Source organism: Ostrea edulis, chromosome 9 (genome assembly GCF_947568905.1).
Source record: "Ostrea edulis chromosome 9, xbOstEdul1.1, whole genome shotgun sequence".
NCBI classification, from domain to species: Eukaryota; Metazoa; Mollusca; class Bivalvia; order Ostreida; family Ostreidae; genus Ostrea; species Ostrea edulis.
The window spans coordinates 14,679,557-14,702,098 of NC_079172.1; the positions used below are offsets into that span (position 1 = coordinate 14,679,557).

The 22,542-nt window shown below is 36.1% G+C and overlaps 2 protein-coding genes across 3 annotated transcripts in view; both read right to left on the reverse strand.

Moving 5' to 3' along the window:
* Nucleotides 1-4,647: 4,647 nt before the first annotated feature.
* Nucleotides 4,648-7,414, reverse strand: LOC125658410 (amidophosphoribosyltransferase-like). Its single transcript, XM_048889657.2, has one exon. It carries the CDS (start codon nucleotides 7,361-7,363, stop codon nucleotides 5,855-5,857), a length of 1,509 nt encoding a protein of 502 aa, XP_048745614.2. The 5' UTR covers nucleotides 7,364-7,414; the 3' UTR covers nucleotides 4,648-5,854.
* A 4,766-nt stretch (nucleotides 7,415-12,180) lies between these two features.
* LOC125658415 (neuropeptide Y receptor type 2-like) overlaps nucleotides 12,181-22,542 on the reverse strand; it is a 33,149-nt gene continuing 22,787 nt past the window's right edge. For both annotated transcript variants that reach the window (XM_048889679.2, XM_048889680.2), the window contains exon 3: nucleotides 12,181-14,408. In XM_048889679.2, coding sequence (XP_048745636.1) covers nucleotides 13,132-14,373 — 1,242 coding nt within the window. In that variant the 5' untranslated portion in view covers nucleotides 14,374-14,408 and the 3' untranslated portion in view covers nucleotides 12,181-13,131. The remainder of the gene's footprint in view (nucleotides 14,409-22,542) is intronic.

Sequence of the window (22,542 nt, forward strand, 5' to 3'; positions counted from 1 at the left end):
AGATTCATTTAAGTAATATACATATGTTTATGGTGATTTTTCCCTTTGTACTTCATAATATCTAAGCAAAGTTCAATTTTCACAAATAAGACAGAGATAGCAAATGGCGTGAATATGAAAATGAAGCACAAGGCCTAATTTGATAAATTGGTAATCATTGATTTATTTAAATCTTTACCGTTTGCATTTTGCATTAAAGCACACCCAACATCCATGTATCACTAAAGAGGTGATTGTTCAACATCTCTCTCTCTCTATCCAGCTGTCTATCTATCTATCTATCTATCTATCTATCTATCTATCTATCCCATCCTTCCATATATCTCTCTCTCATCTATCTCTATCTATCTATCTATCTATCTATCTATCCGTCTATCTATCTATCTATTCCATCACATCCTTCCATCCATATCTCTCTCTCTCTCTCTCTCTCTCTCTCTCTCTCTCTCTCTCTCTCTCTCTCTCTCTCTCTCTCCACGGATCAATCAAATATCGTTGGGGTTATAATTCTACACTCTTGTAGATCCGTCAACTGGGCGTATGGTTGCATCAATTTAGGAATTCCCCAAAATCACCACCTCAAATTCAATTTCCTACGCTTGGTCGGTTTTTATCTAGTAAATGCGTAAACAAATAAAATATCAGTTTACCTTTAAATTAATGAATGCGTTTCCAACTTACGGTATTTCCAATGACAAGAATTTTATTTGTTAATATTAATATCCTTACGTGTTGGATGAAGATGTTTTTATTCTACTTTTGGTGATAGTTTCATGTTGAAGTTAGTCAATGCTCATCTTCAATTAAACTTCTCCGTTGCGATAGAAGAAACAATTATTGATCTTTTTAAAATACAGCGTTTATTACAGCAACAACAGAAAGAAAAAATATTATCAATATTTATGTACACATGCATTACCTTCCAATCAGAAATTGCTTTTGGATATACGTGTTCGGTATGTTATGAATATTGAAATCCTTTAATAGCATCACTGTAATATGCAAATTTTATTGCAGCTATTTTAAAATATTTTCTGTTTAAATTGCTTCTACATTTACGACATTTTTATCAGGTTTTCCATTTGTCGTGAAGATCGTTTATCGTGTTTTGCGTTTATCAAATCTATCGTGAAGATCATTTTCATCGTGAAGATTGCTTATCGTGTTTTGCGTTTATCGTGAAGATCACTTATCGTGTTTTGCGTTTATCATTGAGATCAATTATTGTGTTATCAGGTTTAACGTTTATCCTATTATACCTTGCGTGTATCCTATCGTATTGTGCGTGTATCCTTTTGTATCATGCGTGTATCCTATCGTATCGTGCGTGTATCCAATCGTTTCATGCGTGTATCCTATCGTATCGTGCGTGTATCAAATCGTTTCATGCGTGTATTCTATCGTATCGTGCATGTATCGTGTTCTATTGTTGATCGTATCAAGAAAAACGTTACAGGTACTGGTATATATATCATCCCAGTGTTGTATTGTAGTCATTTATAAATATAATTATCTTTATTTAGGATTAACATCAATTGCACAAATGTCTGCTGGTTTGCGGAGGGAAATGGCTTTCCCACGTGCAGACATCAGACAGTCTGCGTCTGCTACAACTAGGATTTCCTTTGGTGATGTGTGTGTCTTTACAAGGAAGAGAAGGGGGTGGGGTGATCTACCGCACAATGTGAAATATTTCTGTTGAATTCATGAGCATGTATCAATTTTGATCACATTGTTGGAATTTTAGACAGTTTACAACTTTTTAAAAATTATTACTAGACAAATTATGGTGCAGGCCTTTCTTATGATGTCTGACAATGCTTAGAATGTCGCAGATGCCCTGGAAGACATATTGGAGTTTCATTGTGTTTGGAGGTCTACTATCTATTCACTTATCGTTTGTATTATGTCTACAGTGCTCTAGTCTTTATTATAACAGAAAATACAAAATTTATTATGTACAATTACCATCACTGTCTCAGATTTCGTTGCAGCGACTTTTCTTTTTAATTCATGCATGCCGAAAAAAATGCTGATGAATCTTCAAAGGGAGATAACTACTAATGTATCAAATAATTTATTAAAATTTGACTTTTTATTTATTCAAAATTCCCCAGCTTTCCTTCATTATGCTTTATTCATACCTGACTATTGCGCTTAAAGTTGAAAAATATCTCATGATTACTTCTTAGAATTAATCTTTCCTTTTTTGTGAAATGTAAGATTGTAATATTTTTGTGAATTCACTATTGCTATAAAGTTTTTGTTATATTTACTTGCATGAAGTTATGTATTTTGACCCTTTCCACTGTATATTTGTATTGTAGGTTGGTTTTGTTCATTTTCATGTTCACCCGATGTGCATGTACAATGCTAATGAAATAAATTATATAAGTACATGTGAACTTCATTGAGAAGTGACCTTTCATTCGTGCTTATATCAAGCATTTCTGCTAATTTAGGAATTCGATCCCCTAGAACACAATTACAAAGCAGTGGCCCACAGCAATGGCTTTGGGGGTCAGTGTGGACACACAGACGCTAATCGCTTGGGACATTGCGCCTGGGAGATCTCCAAACATCCAGGAATACACCAATTATCCTAGCGGTGTGAACGGAATTGGTAATTTAGACCTATAAGATTATACACAGCGAAAATGGTGACGATATTGTTAGTGTTTGTCTGCACAATTTTGTTTCAAACTATTGCATACACTGCCAGCGTGTTGCCGCTGATCCCCAGGGTGAGGATAATGATGTATAGGCCAATAAGCAGCACGAGCAGTTCGATTTTAGCGTGACCTGTTCCGGTTCAACCATCACCAAGGCGATTTTCATTTCCGTGACTTTATGCATTATGGTAGTCAAGCTATATTTCAATATTGATACAGCGCGTATTAGAATATACATTACATGTAATGTAAAACGTAACTGTATTACAGTCTTTGCCTCGCAAAAACAAGGATATGTAATTACACCCGCGGCTTTCACAACGATCTCTGATAAAGAAATTATGCAATACAATCTGGGTTTCTTTTCCGTGCGATATACTCACTCAATCCACATTAGACATTTTAAAGTTGTACACAATCTTCACAAGGGTGATAGTTGTCAAAATACAAGTAAACATTTAGGGTTCATTTTCAATAGTGATTTATCTTGGCAAGTCCAAAAAGCCTATTCACGCATGAGTATATTACGAAGGGTCAAGTTTATCTTAGGAAAACTCTGCAAAAATATATTTTTCATTTGTAAGACCCGTCCTAGAATACGCTGACATTATATGGGACAATATACCAGAATATTTAGTCAATAAAATTTAAAACATACAGTTAGAAGCAGCCAGAATAGTTACGGGAGGTAACAGACTAACATCCAGGCATCTTCTATATAAGGAAACGGGATGGGATCCATTGGCAAAGCGTAGGGAAAATCATTGACTTATCCAACTCCACAAGATATACCATAACATGACTCCCAATTACCTAAACAATATAATACAGTCTCAGAGAAATCAAGGTCATAACTAAAACACAAGAGCAACTAATTCACTGCAAGAAATCAACTCTAGAACCAAGCTATACTTTGATTCATTTTTTTCAGCTACAATAAGGAAATGGAACACACTTCCACGAAATTTCCAATTAAATCCCTCCCTATCTCGCTTTAAGAAATATCTTAATACAAGTGTCATTAATATTCAAAATTATTTTTACTTAGGGACCAGAATCGGACAAACTCTTTATGCAAAATTGAGATTAGACTGTAGTGCTCTTAATCTTTACGTTTCAAAGAAAATTATGCAATTCACGTTTGCATTTGTGGAGAAGTTGAAAGTATTTTCTTTTACGCTTTAATATATACTCAAGAGTTAGGACCAATACACTTCTGACACTGCCATATCCACTGAATGTAGAATAATTGTTATATAGTAAGGAAAATCTATCTGAAAGTGAGAACAATATTTTTTATTTAGCCCAGAAATTTCTTGTTGAAAGTAAAACGTTCTGAGCCTACCTCTGAAAACTGTTCTACTATATCTAATGCTGTATATAAAATATACTCATGTCCATCAGGGTTGTAATAAGTAGAAAACCTGTTTATTATGGCATAAGTCTACAATTTGTTATTTCAACCTATTCTATAGTTTATATTCATTTGATCTGTATCAACACTTATCATACATACATGTATTAAACGTGTGTTATTTTTCCTTCAATACTCAATTCCAGATTTTCTTTCTTTTTTCTGTTTCTTTTTTCATGTATTATTGTAATTACTTACTTAAATGACTTATACTGTACTTAGATATTTCATTCACCTCTTACTTGTAAGAGATTGAGAGCGAGATTAATATAAGCCTATTGGCTTGTTTCTCAATCTATTACATGTATAAGACATTGTAAGAAAAACATTATTATCAAATTATTTACTAATAAATATTGTTTAAACTAAAATACAAGTATTCTGATGTATAGCATTCAGACTATGACCTCCGGTACAGTTGATAGTTTGAAGGAGTTGAGGATATATGATGTTGACCAAGTACATCACAATGAAATCCTGGGTCTAAAGTGTAGCGTACGAGTCAGTGCCATTACCTTTAATTGTGTTGCACTTAAATTAAACTTAATAAACCGAAGCTTTTTTCAAAGGATTTTATTCCATGCAATGTAATATATGCAACAATGAAACATTTGAAATGATCCACATACCTTCATCGATTTAATGTAATATATGTCAAATGATATCACTCTAAAATGCACTGGTGACGATAACATTGATTGTGTATGAAGTCAGAGTATGAAGACTTTCCTCAAATTTCAAAATACAGCCACATGTTTAAAACAGTATGCACATTTTGCTTTAGAAATACTTAATTAAACGCTAGGGTAATCAAACACGATTTTCACAAATTCTATTAATTTCTGTCATTTTAAATTCTGCAAAAGATACAATATTAGTAAGGGTACCTAGTGTAAACACTAGATTTTATATCAGAAGCTTACAACCAGTTGTATGATCAGGTGACGAAGTAGGAGTAAACATCTCCTGATGATCGGTTAGTAATACAAAAACAGGTCAGCAAATAATGTAGCACAATTCATTCCCATGGTCATTCTAACAATCTATCACTAATATGGGTTTGAAAAGTTCTTCCTATATGGATTCCCATGTATTGAAAATTTCCTATGGAACCCCTATTGTGGCCCGACACTACCCTTGAGGTCGTTGATTTCAAGAAATTTGAATAAGCCCTACATGAGGATGCCTAATATTATGACTAATTATAGCTTAGCTGTTCATAAGAAGATTATGTATTACCATGCAAGGTGAAGATAACGAACAGTGATCAATTTCATAACTCCTATAAGCATATAAATCTTTGATCCCTTATTGTGCCCTCATCTAACCTCAGAAACCCACAAATTGAACAAAGGCTTTGCACTACCTAAGAAGCCCGATAGTAGAAAATATGTTTCAAAACAAAATGAGATGTGACAAACACTAGAATCTGTTTGATTATGCTCAGAATTAACTTGTAAATTGAATAATCTGCTTTAAATGAAAGATGTTCTTTAAATAATTTGTTCGGTTTTTGTCACATACATTTATTTATATTTTATGTCTTTGTGATGAGCAATTTTGTTAATATACTTTGTCGAGTAGTCTGTGCTCCCTTTTGACATTTTTTCTCCATATCTAATATTTTTTAAGGAATTTAATTGGCATTAATATCTGCTTGCAGGAAAAACTAGCCTTACGTAGAGCACCAAATAAAATTCATTCTACAAATAATTCAGATAGAAAATATTTCCTGTTGATATCTTCCTTAAAAGACTTGTTCCACATTTCACCAATCTAGATCAATAGGGTAACTGCCAGTGAGACAGGCCACACAATGACCAGTGTTTCCCAGCACATCCCCTTCTATTCCTTCCACAACTGCTTGTTGAAGTCCCTCCACTGTCAGATACTGAAGACTGTCTGCACCAAAGTAATCTGCAAGTTTGTCCTCCTTGATTCTATTGGCCACAAGCTCTTGTTTCGTGGGGATATTAATCCCCATATAGCAAGGGTATTTAATGGGAGGAGAGGCAATCCGAATGTGTACCTCTTTAGCACCCTCTGCCCTGAGTAGGCGAACAATGGGGATCATGGTTACACCCCTGACTATGGAATCATCAATCAGTACTATTCTTCTTCCCCTAATGTTATCACTCAGTGGACCAAACTTTTTGTTGACCCCCATCTTCCTCAGTCTCATGTTTGGTTGGATAAATGTTCTTCCAACATAACAATTCTTGCAAAAGACTTCTCCATATGGAATTCCAAGCTGAGCTGCGTAAGCGAGAGCGGCAGGTGTAGCAGAATCCGGGACTGTGCTAACCAGGTCTACCTCCACTGGTGCCTCCTTGGCCAGCTGCTGACCACAGCGCTGTCGGACACTGTACACCATTTGTCCTTCCATGATGCTATCTGGTCTGGCAAAATACACATATTCAAATATACAGGTGGCAGGAGCCTTGTTGTTTAGTCTGGGAGCCATGTACACAGATTTTACTCCTCTTTTGCTAAGTTCCACCACCTCTCCCGGTAGAACTTCTCTGAAGTATTTGGCCCCAATGCTGTTGAAAGAACACGACTCCGATGACACTACCCAGCCACTTGTCACCTCATTTTTATTTGTGTTGTCTTTGATTGACCCAAGTGAGACCAGTTTTCCCAGACAAAGAGGTCTGTTTCCAAAAGGATCCCTGACAGCATAAATCTTGTCAGCATGCATGATTACGAGTGAATACGAAAGTATAGTCTCACTCATTATTTTCTTAATTCTTTCAACCCAATTGGCACCATGAGGTTCCCCACACTCTGGGGTATGTGTCAAAAGTTGTGTTATTAACTCACTGTCTGTTCCTGTGGACAGGCCAACTCCGTGCTTCATCAGCTTTTGTTTCAGTTTCTTTGCATTTACAAGCTCCCCATTGTGAGCAACTGCTATCAGTCCGTGTATGGTCTCCACAACAAATGGCTGCACATTGATGGTGTCAGACTCTCCCTGGGTGGAGTAACGGTTATGACCTATTCCAATGTTTCCTTTTAATTTATGAACGTCGTCTTCTGAAAACACGTTACTGACCAGCCCCATTCCTTTCCTTACAATGTACCTACAGTCATTTGTCCCCATACTGGTCACAATTCCTGCACTCTCCTGCCCTCTGTGTTGCAGACCCACCAGACCTAGGTAGATGGTATGGGCTACGTCTAGCTGGGTAGGCCATTCACCCTGTGACACACAACCAAACACCCCACAGGCCTCCCGAAGTCCTGGGTCATCTTGGGTATTCAGGTGATCCACCATAACTCGGCGATTAATCAGTGAACTGCTTCTTTCTCAATGTAATGTCCGGAAATCAAGTCAACCGTATCCTGAAAAAATCAAAAACAAAAGAACTACAAAACACTTTTGCTACTTTGTTTACAAAGTGATATTATATAATACATCTATTAGTGCATAAGTACTGAATTGTGAAATATAATGCTGCGATGTTGTTTTTTTTTTTTTTTATAATGCTGCGATGTTAACAACGACGAGGACAAAGTGTGAACTCGTAAAGAAAAATAATCACGAAGAAATAATTATTCACATTTGCAGAAATTGCATATTAATTATTGGACGTAAAATAAAACGTGTCAGGTCGGATCGACCCACGGTTGATCCTTCCCTAGTGAATGCGTCTCGAGATGACCCCGTTCCATTGTCGATCCGGCTCATTTTGATTATAGTCTACCCGGCCCCTTAAATATGTTTATTAAAGATATAACAAATGATAATGATTGAATAATTTAAATTTGAAGAAAAGGGGGACGTTTTTACATGTACTTGCTTATTTAACACGATTTAGCAGAGAGATTGGGAATCAAATTTTAGGTCTCTGAAGTTAGATATCAAAATTAGATAAATGTCGGATTTAGGTTTGTAAATGATTTGTTTAGACAACTATTAGACTTTATGATTTGTGTTTGAAGTGCGATAATCATTGACACCTATTATCAGAATAAGACTAGTACTAGTCTTCATGATAGAATGCATGTCTCCAGGCTATACTTGATAAACACGTGGTATTTAGAAAATTGTTGTTGTAGTAGATTTTAATTCAAATGTAACTCTGCTTACAATTTCACCTAGGAAAAAACTTTAGAAAACAATAATTTGTAAATAAAAAACACGGGTGATCAAGATTCATTACTAATTACTGCCTGGTGACAGGAGATGTCAAAGGCACACGCCATGAAGATGAAACATACAAATGAATTAAACCAATTCTATATTGTAAATAACACTTGGAAACATAGTTCAAAACGTAGTAATCATAATGAACACAAACTTTTTTCCTGGGTCGGATCGACCGGGGACAGATTAACTAGGGGACGGATAGCCTAAGTACGGATCGGTGAATGCGGGACTTTCGCCTCTATGGACGTTTCGTGCTAAGACGATTCGCCCCCAAAAAACGATTCACCCCTAGACATTTCTCCCTCTGTTAGATTACCTTATGGACAGATTGATAATGGGACAGATCGTCTAGAATTCGAAATAAAGTATTTGTAACGTAACCGAATGTTTGTTGTTTCATTTTGAGCGGGATTTAGTTACAATGTACAATAACAAAGAAAACCGATAAACATGGAATAGCATTGTCTAGAAATTGTACTTTGACATTTAACAAAGAAAACGTAACATACAAAATAAGATATTTCTAAAATGTTGTACAAAACAAAGAATAATTACAGAAAACACTTTCTGGCCATCAATGAATCACGAATTAAAATAATATTTTACGACTACCGGGTATTTAGATTTCACAAGCATTGGAATTAAACGTTCCCGTGCAATAATTCACCAAAACAGAACAACATGAGTATAAAATCTACTGTACTGGAAAATTGATAATAAAAAAAATAAAATAAGTAAAACTTTCTTTACCTGAAAATAGGATAGTGACGGATAATTATACGACTTTATGGATTGACGTCCGGGGGAGAAGTGACTGGACTCTAATTCAAGATACATGTAGCGTCCCCTCTCTAGGCATTGAGTTAATCTTGTCGATGAATGGTGTGAAAAAAAAAACCTATTATTGAAATTGGTATCAAAAGGGTACAGTTTACTTTGGGATTTTACTTATAATGCGAAGAAAAAGGTAAATGCCATACAAGAAAATTAGATTTCTTCACAAATTACTCTAAAGATACTGGCTTCATAGATTAGTGTGACACTAATTGACTTTCTCAGGTTTGAAAGAAAAAAATGTCAAAAGGGAGCACAGACAAAGTATATCAACAAGATTGCTCATGACAAAGACATAAACTATAAAATATATACGAAGGAATGTGGCACATCATTTTAAGTTAAACTAGTTTTTGATCCTATACAGATTATTGTTGTTGTTTCAATTGCAAGAAAAAAAAACCCAAAATATAAAAGGTTCTAAAGTTTCTAAAATTTATAAAATTGTTAGAATGATGAGTGTGTCTATATGATATACCTCTGTGAGAGACATAAATAGATACAGTATAGGTGTATCGTTGTGAATATTTTATACAAGGAACGCATTAGGTTTTTATTATTAATATGCATTATCGTATAGAGCTGAAACGAATGTTCTTTTTGTAAAACTTGTTACACTCTGAAGAGCCGAACTATACGGTGAAAGCGCTAAGTGTGATTAATTAAGTGTGGATCATGTGTACTTATAGTCATCGTTGGATATATATATATATATATATATATATAATTACTACTTACCGTATCTCTACCACCCCCAGAGTTTGTTGCTATGAGAACCTGTTTGCACATATCGATTTACTTACATTACGTGACGTTAAACTATCCATTCTTTTCGGTAAATGCAGGTATATATTAATTACAAGCTCAAATGACTGGTAAATGTTCGATAAACAGTTGAACACGTATTTATAAAGAATTAATCTTATCAAATGTCCCCTACAGTCCGAGATACATGCCTCCCAGCAAATATCCATGTTACATGATGAAAATTCAAAGGCAATAGCGGGTATCGTGTTAACACACACACACACACACACACACATTGAAACATTAATAATCATAAACAATTATCGGAATAAATTTCTTATTTATAATTTTCCCCTTTCATAGTCTTGCGTTCAGATTCTGGGCCCCTTGTGATTAACTACTATATGATAGATTCATTTACTTTTTCAGATACCGTTTCTTTCACATCCAAAATGCACTAGAGTAGCATATGGTAGCGATATCGTAAAGTTTACTAAATATCGATCAAGAAGTCTTGTTTCCCCACGATACAAATTTTTAAACTATTTTGTTTTTACTTCCGATAAAAAAAAAAGTAAAACGTGAAAAGCAATGATGAATTTAACTCCATGAGGCTGGGGTATGTTCCCTTTTAGATGATTGATCAAATTTGATATCGTGCCTTTATATACATGTATCATATATAACGGAAGTGGTCTTAGTTTGCAGATACCTCTGTCTTTGCTCTCGCTCGATCTCTCACTAGAGGGCGTGCATGTATTACATATTCGCTGCGCTCTAGAACATCTATCATCGTCTAAAGTGAAACTATGCGTAGCGCGCCCTCTGGTAGAGATTGGCTTTGTTAAGAGAGAAACATCTCCACAAGCAACGTTTCTTTTCCATCGCCACAAAATGTTGCATATTTTACCTCGCCGTCTTAACTCGTATACGGGTATTAGACACGTGACTGGATAATCGAATACTGAATTTCCATTCGAATATGCGTAATTTACTAATAACGATTACTCGAACATTCTTTTCACATCTAGTATCGCAAATTTACACATTTTCTTTCAAACCATCCCAATAATTGTAGTTACTAGTATAGCGACATTTAACCGGGAGTTTTTCTATAGAAATTGTCGAGACGTTTGTGGGGGAGTGCCCCAAAACATTGGGATGATCCAGACTAGTGAAACCATCAGCGAATCGTCGCTTTCAATGCACCGGTAATTTTGATTTTCAGTTCAGCATCCCAGCATTTGCGAAGTATGAGCCCAAGAAAGTAGTGTTGCGAAAAGACGATTTTGTGAAAAGTCACAATTCAGCAACCGGCTTAATGGAATTTACACGGTGTTCACAGATTGGCAGATCTAGACGGGGGTTGTGAAAGAAACATCAGATTAATCACGGAGTCCTGATTTGGGGCATTTCTTTGTTGAATATCGCCAATATTTTGTTGCATTTCAACTGAGACGACAACACACTTATTTATATCGTCTGTATATGTACATACTGAAAATTTATATATCTTTATATTGAGCCCGGTAACTTCCTAAATGGTCATGGGAGGAGGGGGTCTTTGCAAGAAGAAAATAGTGTGTGTTACGTCATCGGTTTAGAGGTTGGCAGTCCACAGTGTGGCGATCCCGATAGTCGGATCACACTGTCACGTGACCTTGTACAATGAACAGTTATGTTATTGCAGGACTGATTGTAACAGTTGTGACGTTCCAGACAATGCGTTTCACAATGCAGGTACACTTGTAAAGTTGGTATTACATCCATCCCCGTTCCGTGGGGATTCGGGTTAGAATAGATCCTCAGTACCCCTTGCTTGTCGTAAGAGGCGACTAAATGGGGGCGGTCCTTCGGATGAGACCGCAAACACCGAGGTCCCATGTCGCAGCAGGTGTGGTACGATAAAGATCCCTCCTGCTAAATGGCCATAAGCGTCGAGCATAGACCTAAATTTTGCAGCCCTTCACCGGCAGTGGTGACGTCTCCATATGTGTGAGATATTCTCGAGAGGAACGTTAAACAATATTCAATCAACATCCACACCCTATATCTATCGGTTTTCGGTAAAACGGCCCCCGAGCATGATACATGTATCATATTGACTGTTATCTGATACTGTGTAGTATGGTAAACACTAAATTGCATGCTAGAATTGCGCAAGTGACGCTTAGTTTTCGCAACCTGCTTTCTGAAGCGTTCCAAAATTTTACTTTTTCAATATTTCGTATTGTGTATAGTTAACATCGATATTTTCAATATTCCGAGGCTCGCGGAAGTCATGCTTTAATACATGATCTCAAAACCATCCAATTCCACCTAACCATAGTGTTCATTTCAAGCTAAGATTTAACACATGGTGAAGAAGAAGACTTTTATTTTTAAAAGAACAACACCCACGTCACAATAAAAATATACATTGTAACAAATGCGTTTTTTGTCTATTCCAAGTCACATCAAATAGTGTACCTTTAATGATTTACGGGAGAAGCCCCGCAAAGTTACTGGCATACTGTGTAAGGGTGTTTATATTGCAGATGTAAAATTAAATTTTGGAAAACTCTTCCTGGCCACAAATTCTTAAAGTCTATTCTGAAGTAGCATTTGCTTAACTTTTGCGACTTTCAAAACTTGATATTGAAGCATACAAGATTGTATGCAATAATTCAAAAATAATAATGCAAGCGGATGTGGTTTCACCAATAATGAACAAAAACGAAAAAATAAACCTTCCCAGTATACAGTATGCAGGTCAACTTGATTTAGCTTTACAATCTACGGCGTGAAGCACTGGGGGACCTACGATGCTTCAACAACGCAGATCTTAAACGCAGAAAATTCAACAACGAATGTATAAATAAAGAAATGTACATAGTTTATCAATAAACCTCAAATGCTTGTAGTACATTACCAATCACGTGGTCCTTTTTTTTTTTTTTTTTTTTTTTTTTTTTTGAGTTTTTCTTATTTGATATTTCATTGTTAATTGAAAACGTTACTCTCCTGACTCCAGTGTATAATAGAACCTAAAACATGCACCATATAGATGAGGAAAATTTCATTATACATACATGTATGTATCTTATGTTGGAAAACATCCTGAATTCTTTTTTAAAATGGTATGAATACATGAATGACACACTAATCAACAAAGAATATGTAATGGCGATAATTTCGCACGTCTCATCCTCTACAGAAATCCTCGATACCCACACCACAAGCTGCTGAATGATTAGTTCGTACCTTGAATAATGTTTTATCACGGAATCATCAGTCGTTCCTGAATAATTCGTACCTTGATGAGGCTTAGTTCACGCGGAATCATCAGTCGTCTCTGCGTTGAGCTGATTAAGATGCACTTTTTCTGATTCAGTATCATAGAACACCTTGGATTTTTTCATGTTGTTCATTTCGTCCGGCTCTCTCATGGGTGATCGATTGATCAACACAGACGGCTGATTGTCAACGTTGGTGTACTGAGTATTTGTAGTGCTTCCGTTCACGTGGCGATCCCGATCGCCTCGGAACAGGCAAGGCAACACTTGTTTGAATTCCTTTCTAAAATTATCATTCATCCACGCATAAAGGAAAGGATTATATATGGTGGAACTCACAGCAATTACGTGCGCAATAAAAAATATAAGTGTATAATAATACCAAAATTGATAGTTCTTTTCGTAAGAAACTGTCACATTGACAATATTGAGCATAAGCCAACAGAGCACAAATATGGTTACCATGGCGATAAGCATTCTGTTTGTTCGACGCTTTCGTCGTATTTCTTGCTCGTCTCTCTCACGGCATTTTGAGCCACTCCCTATTTTAGTCCTAGAGCGTTTCTTGAGCGCCAGCGAGACTTTAAAATAGCAGTAAGTGATAATACTACAAGGCACAACGTACTGTAAAACGAGGCTTGTGACAGTGAAAAACTGACCAGCTTGGTCACGTGGCCATTTCTCTGTGCACCTCCAGTCCCCAGTGTTGCCCTTCGACAGCTGCATGTATATACCAAGCGGAAGTGATATAGAAATGGATATGATCCATATGGCCACTATGACGAGCAAACAAACAAACACCTTCATCCGCGGTTTAAAAGGATACACTATTACAAAGTAGCGATCCACAGCAATGGCCGTGGAGGTCAGAGTGGACACATAGACACTAATCGCTTGGGACATTGGGACTATGTGACAAAGAGCTTCTCCAAACATCCAGGAATTCAGAAAATATCCAAGCGGGGTAAATGGAATTGATAATAGGCATATAAGGATATCAGATACGGCGAGATTGGTGATGAAAATGTTAGTGATTGTCTGCATGGTTTTATTCCGAACTACTACATACACCACCAGCGTGTTGCCACTGAGCCCCAGCGTAAAAATAATTATATAGAGGCCAATAAACAGGACGGCCAGTCCGGATTTCTGCATGACCTGTGCCGGTTCCCCTACCTCCCCCACGCCAGAGAGAGGAAACAACGTGACGTTGTCGGTGACGTTGTCGGTGACGTTGTAGGTCACGTTGTACATCATGGTAGTTGCGCTTTGGTTCATCTTGGTTACGATCTCAATTTCCTTACTGTAAAACTCTGAAATACAAAGGCAAGGTTGTAAAATCCGTATACAATAACATTACTCGTGGATCAACGGGGTCGCCCGGAACCAGTATCTCACTGAATTTCACGGTTGTCGATATACGTCGTAGCAGTCGATATATTGATTTGGTCAACAATGCATTTTCCTTTGAATAAATACTTGAAAATGGGCGAAAGCAGACATACTAGTGAATTTATATACTCTGCATGATGCAGTTTACTGAATATGAAAATTTGTCAGTCATTTCATCCGCCGTCAAATTTACCGACTCACTGTTTGAGAGCGATCGTGTGATCCCAGAATGATTCGAAGTCAAATATATGTTACAATTAAAATTTATTTCGGTCATCAAGGGGGCGCCATATTGGGATTTGATTGTTTTTTAATCGGAAATTGCAACTGTTCAGGTGAGCGATGTGGCTCATGGACCTCTTGTTAAACATTTTCATACAAATTCTTTAAAAATTGTTAGAAGGCTAACTCTTTTGTCTTGTCAAAAATGTCCAATGAATAGGTAAGTGGTTATCTTTTGTTAAATTCATATGTTTTACATTTGTCATATCCTGAAATTCGGAATTACAAAGAAAATGTTGGGGCTAGACGTCTCATACATGTATCAGTTAAACGTATCCTGACGTTCTATTTTAAATATACTTACTTATAACTAAAGCCTTATACCAAATATAATTATTGTTGGAATATTCGCAGTATTGAACGTTTGATTAATGTAGGAAAGGGAACTGAAAATTAGATATTGATTTAAGGGGAAAAAAAATTAAAAATGGTCCGGTATGTATTTCCTTCAACAAATTTCTACAAAACAAACAACCTTCCAAATTTGTATTTGGTGCAGTACATTTTTATTTAGTTATTTTATTTTTTTTTTTTTATATTTTCAATTGTAAAGTTATTCGACGTACATAATATGACTATGCTGTTAACATGATTTTTGTTTGATACACATCTTGACTTTTTAAGTTGCATTCTCCTCTTAGGAATCGCACTATGCGTTGTTCTGTTTGATGTAAATATATAATACAGCCGTAAAAACTGGACATTTAGTATTAAAGGACCTAATTTTATGTATCACCAAACCTATTTACGATTGTAGTACATTTATTTTTACTCTACCTCGATGGAAATTTGTTTCTTTTTAAATAAGACTCGTTACCTATCTGCTAGAGCTCAATAAAATCACTGCTAAAAGCATATGCATGTTTGTCGTGTGTTGAATTTCTTTATGTTCATATTTTCTGGTAAAAAAGAAATCCCGTAATTTCCATAGCCGGTCAATGTCGACTGCTTTGGGGCCTTTTTTCTGCGGGAGTAAGTCGGGCGCGTGATATTTTGAATTCCTCATTACTATACCCATGAGGCATCTAACTGAAACAACACTAATCATAAAAGAAGAAAGATTCCTTCTCCAAGCTATCTATTGGAGTCGCACTCTCAGATTGCGAGTTAACAGAGGAACGCATCGGATACCGTAACTGTATATGTTATTTTTGTCTTCCCTTGCGCATATTCAGGCCCATACTAAATTCATTTCCGCTTGGTTTTGTTGACAAATTATGATAAATTCCATCCTCATTTCAAATTTCCGATACAAATATTGCTTGAAATATAAGACGAATAACCGTTAATGAAGCCATATTGTTATTCTTCTAATAGGGTTAATAATCTCACACAGTGGTTAGGTTTACGAAATCAACATATTTGGCGCCATACTGTCAGCTTGAATCTAGTATTTATGATTAAATTGCATAAATGATATGGAACTATGATGCCGTATATGTATTATGTTACATTTACATTAGATTCGAATAAAAGTTTCGAACAAAGAACCTTTTTTACTTCTTCCAAAAAGCCAGTGTTTGTTGTCTACACCCGTTTAATTTATCTTTTATAATGTTGAAATCAATTGACCACCCACCTTTATATGCAACTCATTTTGTATAAAAAATCCATAACTATTTATTTCCCGTAATAAAATGTCATTTAATTCGGAACGAATTAATATTCAAATTTAAAAAAAAAAAAATTAGAATGAAGGTCTATCTAGATCATGAACACATTCATCTTTGAATCACCTACTTCTGTGAGAAATGATGTACAGATTATATTGAAGGAGTTACTAGGAGTTTATGACTTCAAAAGCACATGCAATTTACAACAGGCTGTACTTCCTACAGATAAGTATTGATAGATTGAAATTTTTTCAACATTTGCATCACAGATACATTTTTTTTTTCAACATTTGCATCACATATACATTGAAATCTTGAGATAATGCCCGAAACAATGATTTATTCTGATCCAGATGTTCAGCTGTGTCTCATCCGTTTCCCCAACACATGCAGATAGGCAACACCTGTTCACACCGGGTGCGCGTGTATGCTACGAGCAAATTGAAGGTATGTTGTATTGGAATTAAACAAGGACTGCAATAAAACTAAAACCGCGCATGTAATAAAGTGTTAAAACCTTTTAAAATGAATCTCTTTCGATACTGAGTTCAATGGCGAGTAATTGTTTAAGGACGACAATTCACCGATACTGGACATCAATAATCATTAACAGATCTATGAACCCGTGTGTACAGTGGTAATCAAGCCTGTGTTTTAAATCACCCAGCAATTGATTACTTTGTCACAGATCTCGTGCTTTAGAGGTAAAACTCCCACCAACACCGACGACGTATAAGTGGTTGCTGTAATTAAATCCTTACGATTGTTGACCTAGTATTTATTCGATTTCTAGCACACTTTTAAACGGGTCTGTTGCATGTGTTTTACCTATTGTTTTTACCCCTCTGTTAATGTGATTACAAGAAGCAGTAGTTCATTCCTGAATTAATGTAAAACCAGAAAGTTTTCCCATCGTGTAGATCTGCGTCAACATATTGGAATTCTAGCTTTAAACGATACAAAAAATCGTTAATAAACATATTCCTTCCGTTAGTTATTCCAACTATTTTGGAACAGTAAAATAACGACATTTATCACCGCTTCTGTTAAGTGCTCACTTGAAAACTGTGTGGTTCTAGAGATTTACATCTGAAACATTTTCTGTATTGTTTTGAACACTTCATTTTGGAAAATGCTCGATTTTCCCTTTGACAACAGACAAGTTTTATTAATTAAAACTCGCGAAACAGTACAAGGCACTTCAGTTTCAACAGATTGCCGCTCTGAAGCAGATGACTCGTAGAAGAGATTGACTTTAGTTGCAAATTAGCTTGGACTGAATTTTATCAGGTTAGAGCAGTGCGTGGCTTAGACTGTTTATCAATATGAAGCAAGGATTTCCTTCGTCCAAATGTGAACTTCATATATCTTCACCTCATTTTGGATATGGCGATAATTCATCATTTTTCAACGATGAGTTCTGGCAATTAGTAACACTAAACGACATGTTTCGGATACTTGATTTTCCTGTCATTTACAGTGTTAATGATTAAAGACAAATAATTAGCTGAAATTGAACTACTTATCAATTTAGAAACAACCTAATTCAACAGTATACTAATGTATGGATGTCCTTTTCATTAATTCATGGTTTCGTGAGATAATCATTTCACAGTTACTGAACACATCCAGTTGCAAGGGATAAATAATTGCCTACCATGAAAGGCTACGGTCTTAAAACAGGTCTAATAAGCTGAAAACAATGTTTGGGAATTTATGAAAAAGAATTTTGCTTCGTCACAAATCGACATAAAAATTGATAAATTATGAAAACACATCAATAACTGTAATAAAAATTCTGATCCTTCATTACAACGTGCTTCAGCATACGTTACAATTCTGTAAAGGCTATTTAACGGAAAGTTCCATGTATAAGAAACGATAATATCGGGAACCAGTATAACGAATTCCCGGAAGAGTGGTCGTTATTGATGAAGTATTTATACTCGCATAACGGATGAGGGAAGGAGAAAATTAATCGTAACACAATCAACTTGTGTTTTATTATTGCGAACTACTGCGGTTCTAGAGAGCTGGTTAAGGGTTAAAATTGTCAAGCTAAAGCATTGTAAACACTGATGGAATACGAAGAAATCTCGCTCCCTATCGTTCCCAGTGGTATCATCAACTTGCCTCCCATGATTTTATTTATCTTAGTCAGTACGAAACAGCAATATATACATACTGAACTGTGTCAAATCTATAACTGTGTGCCTTGGGTTACTTTAAATTGCGTCTCATATATCCCTCCAATAGTGAATGTGTTTTCTGTTATATCTATAAAAAGGTGTTTGAAACTGTTTACCACTTCTCATTATTGTTAATGCACACTGTGATAGATGGTTAAACGTTGATGCAATCTGTAAATGAATCTACGGCATGAGTGTTAGCAACAAGCAGAATCCTCGTTATCCGCATAATTTCGTTTTTCTTACAAAGTGCTTCACTAATAAAGGGACCCTCATCTTTTTGAACAGTCAATTACGAAGGAAGTTTGATGGAGAGCGGCTTTTGTCGGCCGTCTGCTCATCACACGAGAGAGACCAGGCGCCCAAGCGACTCATCTTTAAAAATAATTTTTTTTAAAGCGATAACTGTTGTTCGTCTGATACCCCCACTTGTATAGAACACGGCCTGTTGTACAGCGCCCCAGGCGGAGCAAAATGTTTCTTATCTCAGATGTAAACACATGCAAAAATGTAATTCAGTGTTTTTTGTCATGTATCTGTTTTTAATCAGACTTAACATCTTTAATAATTGCTGATGAATGACAAATTGTATGGGATGTCATAACCGCTGATGGTGTATTTTTATACTTGATCAGAGAAAGAAAGAGGGATAGAAAGGGTTTATGTGTAATATTCATTTCGAGTTCTATTAAAGCACAAAGTAATTTATGGTGAGTTTAAAGCATATTCACCCGATCACAGTGACCGAAACATGTTGTATTTTAAAAGACAACCAATCATCCGATGACACTGCATATTTGGAAAGTTTTGTAAAACAATGTGGATAATTGTTCAAAAATATATTTACACGTAGCCCAATTTCATTATGTATGGATCGGCAAACCGTTGTGCATGCTCCCTCAAAGCTTTGTTCCCAAAGTAGAAATCACACAGAATAATGAGTAATTAATGAACTTCACTCTCATCCGTTTTCCGTCAAATAGCAATGGGAAGTCCATAAATTCATTATATGCCCCATTACTGTCGATATTGTGCATACATTATTCCCCATAAATCGTCGAGCTTAATGACTTTAATATATTATACGTGGCTTACGATACAATACAACCAGCATACAACGGTTACCCCGGGACTATCGCTTCGTGGAAACCGGAGGTTGGGTGTTAGTATCAGTGTGTGTCTTTCTAGGTCAGCATGACCGAAACAGGAAAGACTTCTGTATATGGCATAAATAGGTCACAATGACTTCAAATTTCCTTTACAGCTTATCGAAATAAACACAAACAGAAGGTTTTGATTTCGAAAATCGAAAGCATTCATGTTGTATAGGAGGTCTTCATTGATAGTACACTGAACATCACATATTGGTCGCGGCTAATTTAGTAAAGTATATTTATGCCTACGAGATCGGAGATCTGGAAAAGAAGGGCATTTGTTGTGCTCTGTCTGTTTGCCTTTCCTTTAACTTTTGAAATGTTAAAGATAGCTCGGTCACAGAAAAGTTTGGATTCTACATATGGATGGGATTTGTAATTACTGATTTCTTTAAGATTTCATTTCTCAGCTCTCAGCGTTTTCTCCCAGGCTGTTCCATTATATAAATTACCGATTTCACTGGTGAACAAATTGTTTCAGATTTCTGGGTTTGACATTCTTATTTCTTGTAAATATTGTTACCACATTTCAGATATGACATATCAATAGTATCTTCTGAAACGTGTAAATTGCTGACTTAAGATTTGACAAATGAGAGTTGATGGTTTAGGGGTTTTAACAGTCCCGTTTAAAGTCAGCATTTCGCAAATTCTATGGTCGTTATAACGATCTAGTTTGCAAATACAACTTATCATTGGGTCAAATGCTGTCTGAATTGTTTCATACCGAGTGTTAGGTCGTTCATGGCACACTGATTTTGACTACGAATAACTCCGTTTACCTGATCAAGATATAAGGCTCACGGCGGGCGGGACCTGTCGACAGGAGGTTCTTACTCCTCCTAGGCACCTGATCCCATCTCTGGTATATCCAGGGGTCCGTGTTTGCACAACTTTCTATTTTGTATTGCTTATAGGAGTTATGAGATTAATCACTGTTCGTTATCTTCACCTTTTACTTACATGTTGGTTCCTAGCATGGACCGGTCGCGGTAGCTCAATGGTAGAGCGTTCGCTTCGTAACCTGGAGGTCGTGAGTCCGAGTGCCGCTTGTGTCATGGTCGTGTCAAACCCAAGACCATACCACCCATAACCCTCTACATCTCCGCACACAGAGGCACTACCAGATAACATATAGGGATATTGTACGTCCGCGATTACAATGGGGCTAAGTACATAGCGCAATAAATGCGCACTTATCCAAATTGTACTAACAAATTTAAAAGAATAGACGCAAATTTAAAACTATAGACGCAAATTTGAAATCGTAGGCGCAAACTCAACTCTACATAGATTATCTATTTTTGTTTGAATTAAAGCAAGCGTGGTTTTATAGTGAACACTTGCTGTGTCACCTGCAAAAGAAGTGAAGTTCGGTCAGCTACTACAAGGGAGGACTCTTGCATCTATTCGGGTTAAATGTTACATACTTCGAAATAAAAGCGACTGACGGACTTTCTACGTGTATTTTTTCTTCTTCAAAACCTGAATTGTTTTCGATAACTATAAGGCACCTGCAAGCGACAAACCCATGGTCCTTGTTTCTAGTTAGATGTGCTTTGTCCTTGAGAATGCTACACCATTCCTTCATTAGCTACGCTGATAATTCCATAAGTGTTCACCAAAACAGTGAACTATTCTTCATTTGCTACAACATGCAAAATTTTGAGATGGCAATTCCATATGTGGCATGGCTACGTGAATATACCAATGTGTTACGTTATGTCGTGGATATTAAACATTAAATATTATTACATACAACTTGTCGAGGTCTTCCCCGACCAGACAAATGAATCAAATCGTACGATTAATGATAATAGCAGATATTTTTCTTGGTTTCAATATTTCTATATATTACAAAAATACACCATTGCACATGAATACTAGAATTTTTAAAGAGCTTTTCAAAACGAAGATAGAACGGTCCCTTGGTAATGGAAGGATTTTTTTTATCATTGCCAGGGTTGTAGTAGTTATTCACGATGATCTATGTGATAATGAGGGGTTGTCAACTAATACTGATATCCCATACACTATGAATGATGTTTTATATAAATCTAAATGATATTTCAATATTACCACCCAGAAGGGTCCATAAGGGGTCTTTGTTTTGTTGTGCAATATAATAGTTCCTGCTGCGCTCAAAGAAGTTTTTAAGTGGTCGCTCTCTGGAATTTTATAAAAGCTTTTGACAGATAGTTTCATTTTTGTGAACTAATATTTATTTATTGCTAATGGCAGAACTAGGGCATTTTAAGTATCCTGATGATTGCAGAAAGACAGTTTTTGAGATAGGGTTTCTAAAGTAACGACAGCAAATGTCGGCCTGACTTCCTCCTCACGCAGAGGCTTTATGTAAAATTAATAATAGAAATAATCTCGCAAAATGCTCATGGCCGTGTAATTATTGTTGCAAGCATTATAATCCTTGTGGCAGGGCAGTGAAATTATCGTTATTGGTTTTGTAACGTTTTAATTAGGATTTTTATATCTGCTTTTACCGAAAAATGTGAATTCAGCATGTAATCTTCAAATCACAGTTTATGTCTTTCGTCCAAACTAAGACAATTATTGCCTATAACGATTTTTCTCGATATCTTTCCGAGAATTCAGATTTTCCTGTCAGATAAGTCTTTCTAACTTAAAAACATAACATCAACAGTCTATGCTTTTACCTGTAGGAGTTGTTCATGATTTGTATTGAAGCACAGTTGTCAACTTGACCCTCATTGGAGGTGACACCCACCCCAAATTCAATGCTATGCTGGTTATTTTTGCGTGCCATGTTAATATTAAACGTTAAACTATTACCTCGCA

Excerpts from the sequence above, each read along its gene's own strand:
- LOC125658410 (XM_048889657.2), bottom strand. The coding sequence starts at position 7,363 with ATGGTGGATCACCTGAATACCCAAGATGACCCAGGACTTCGGGAGGCC.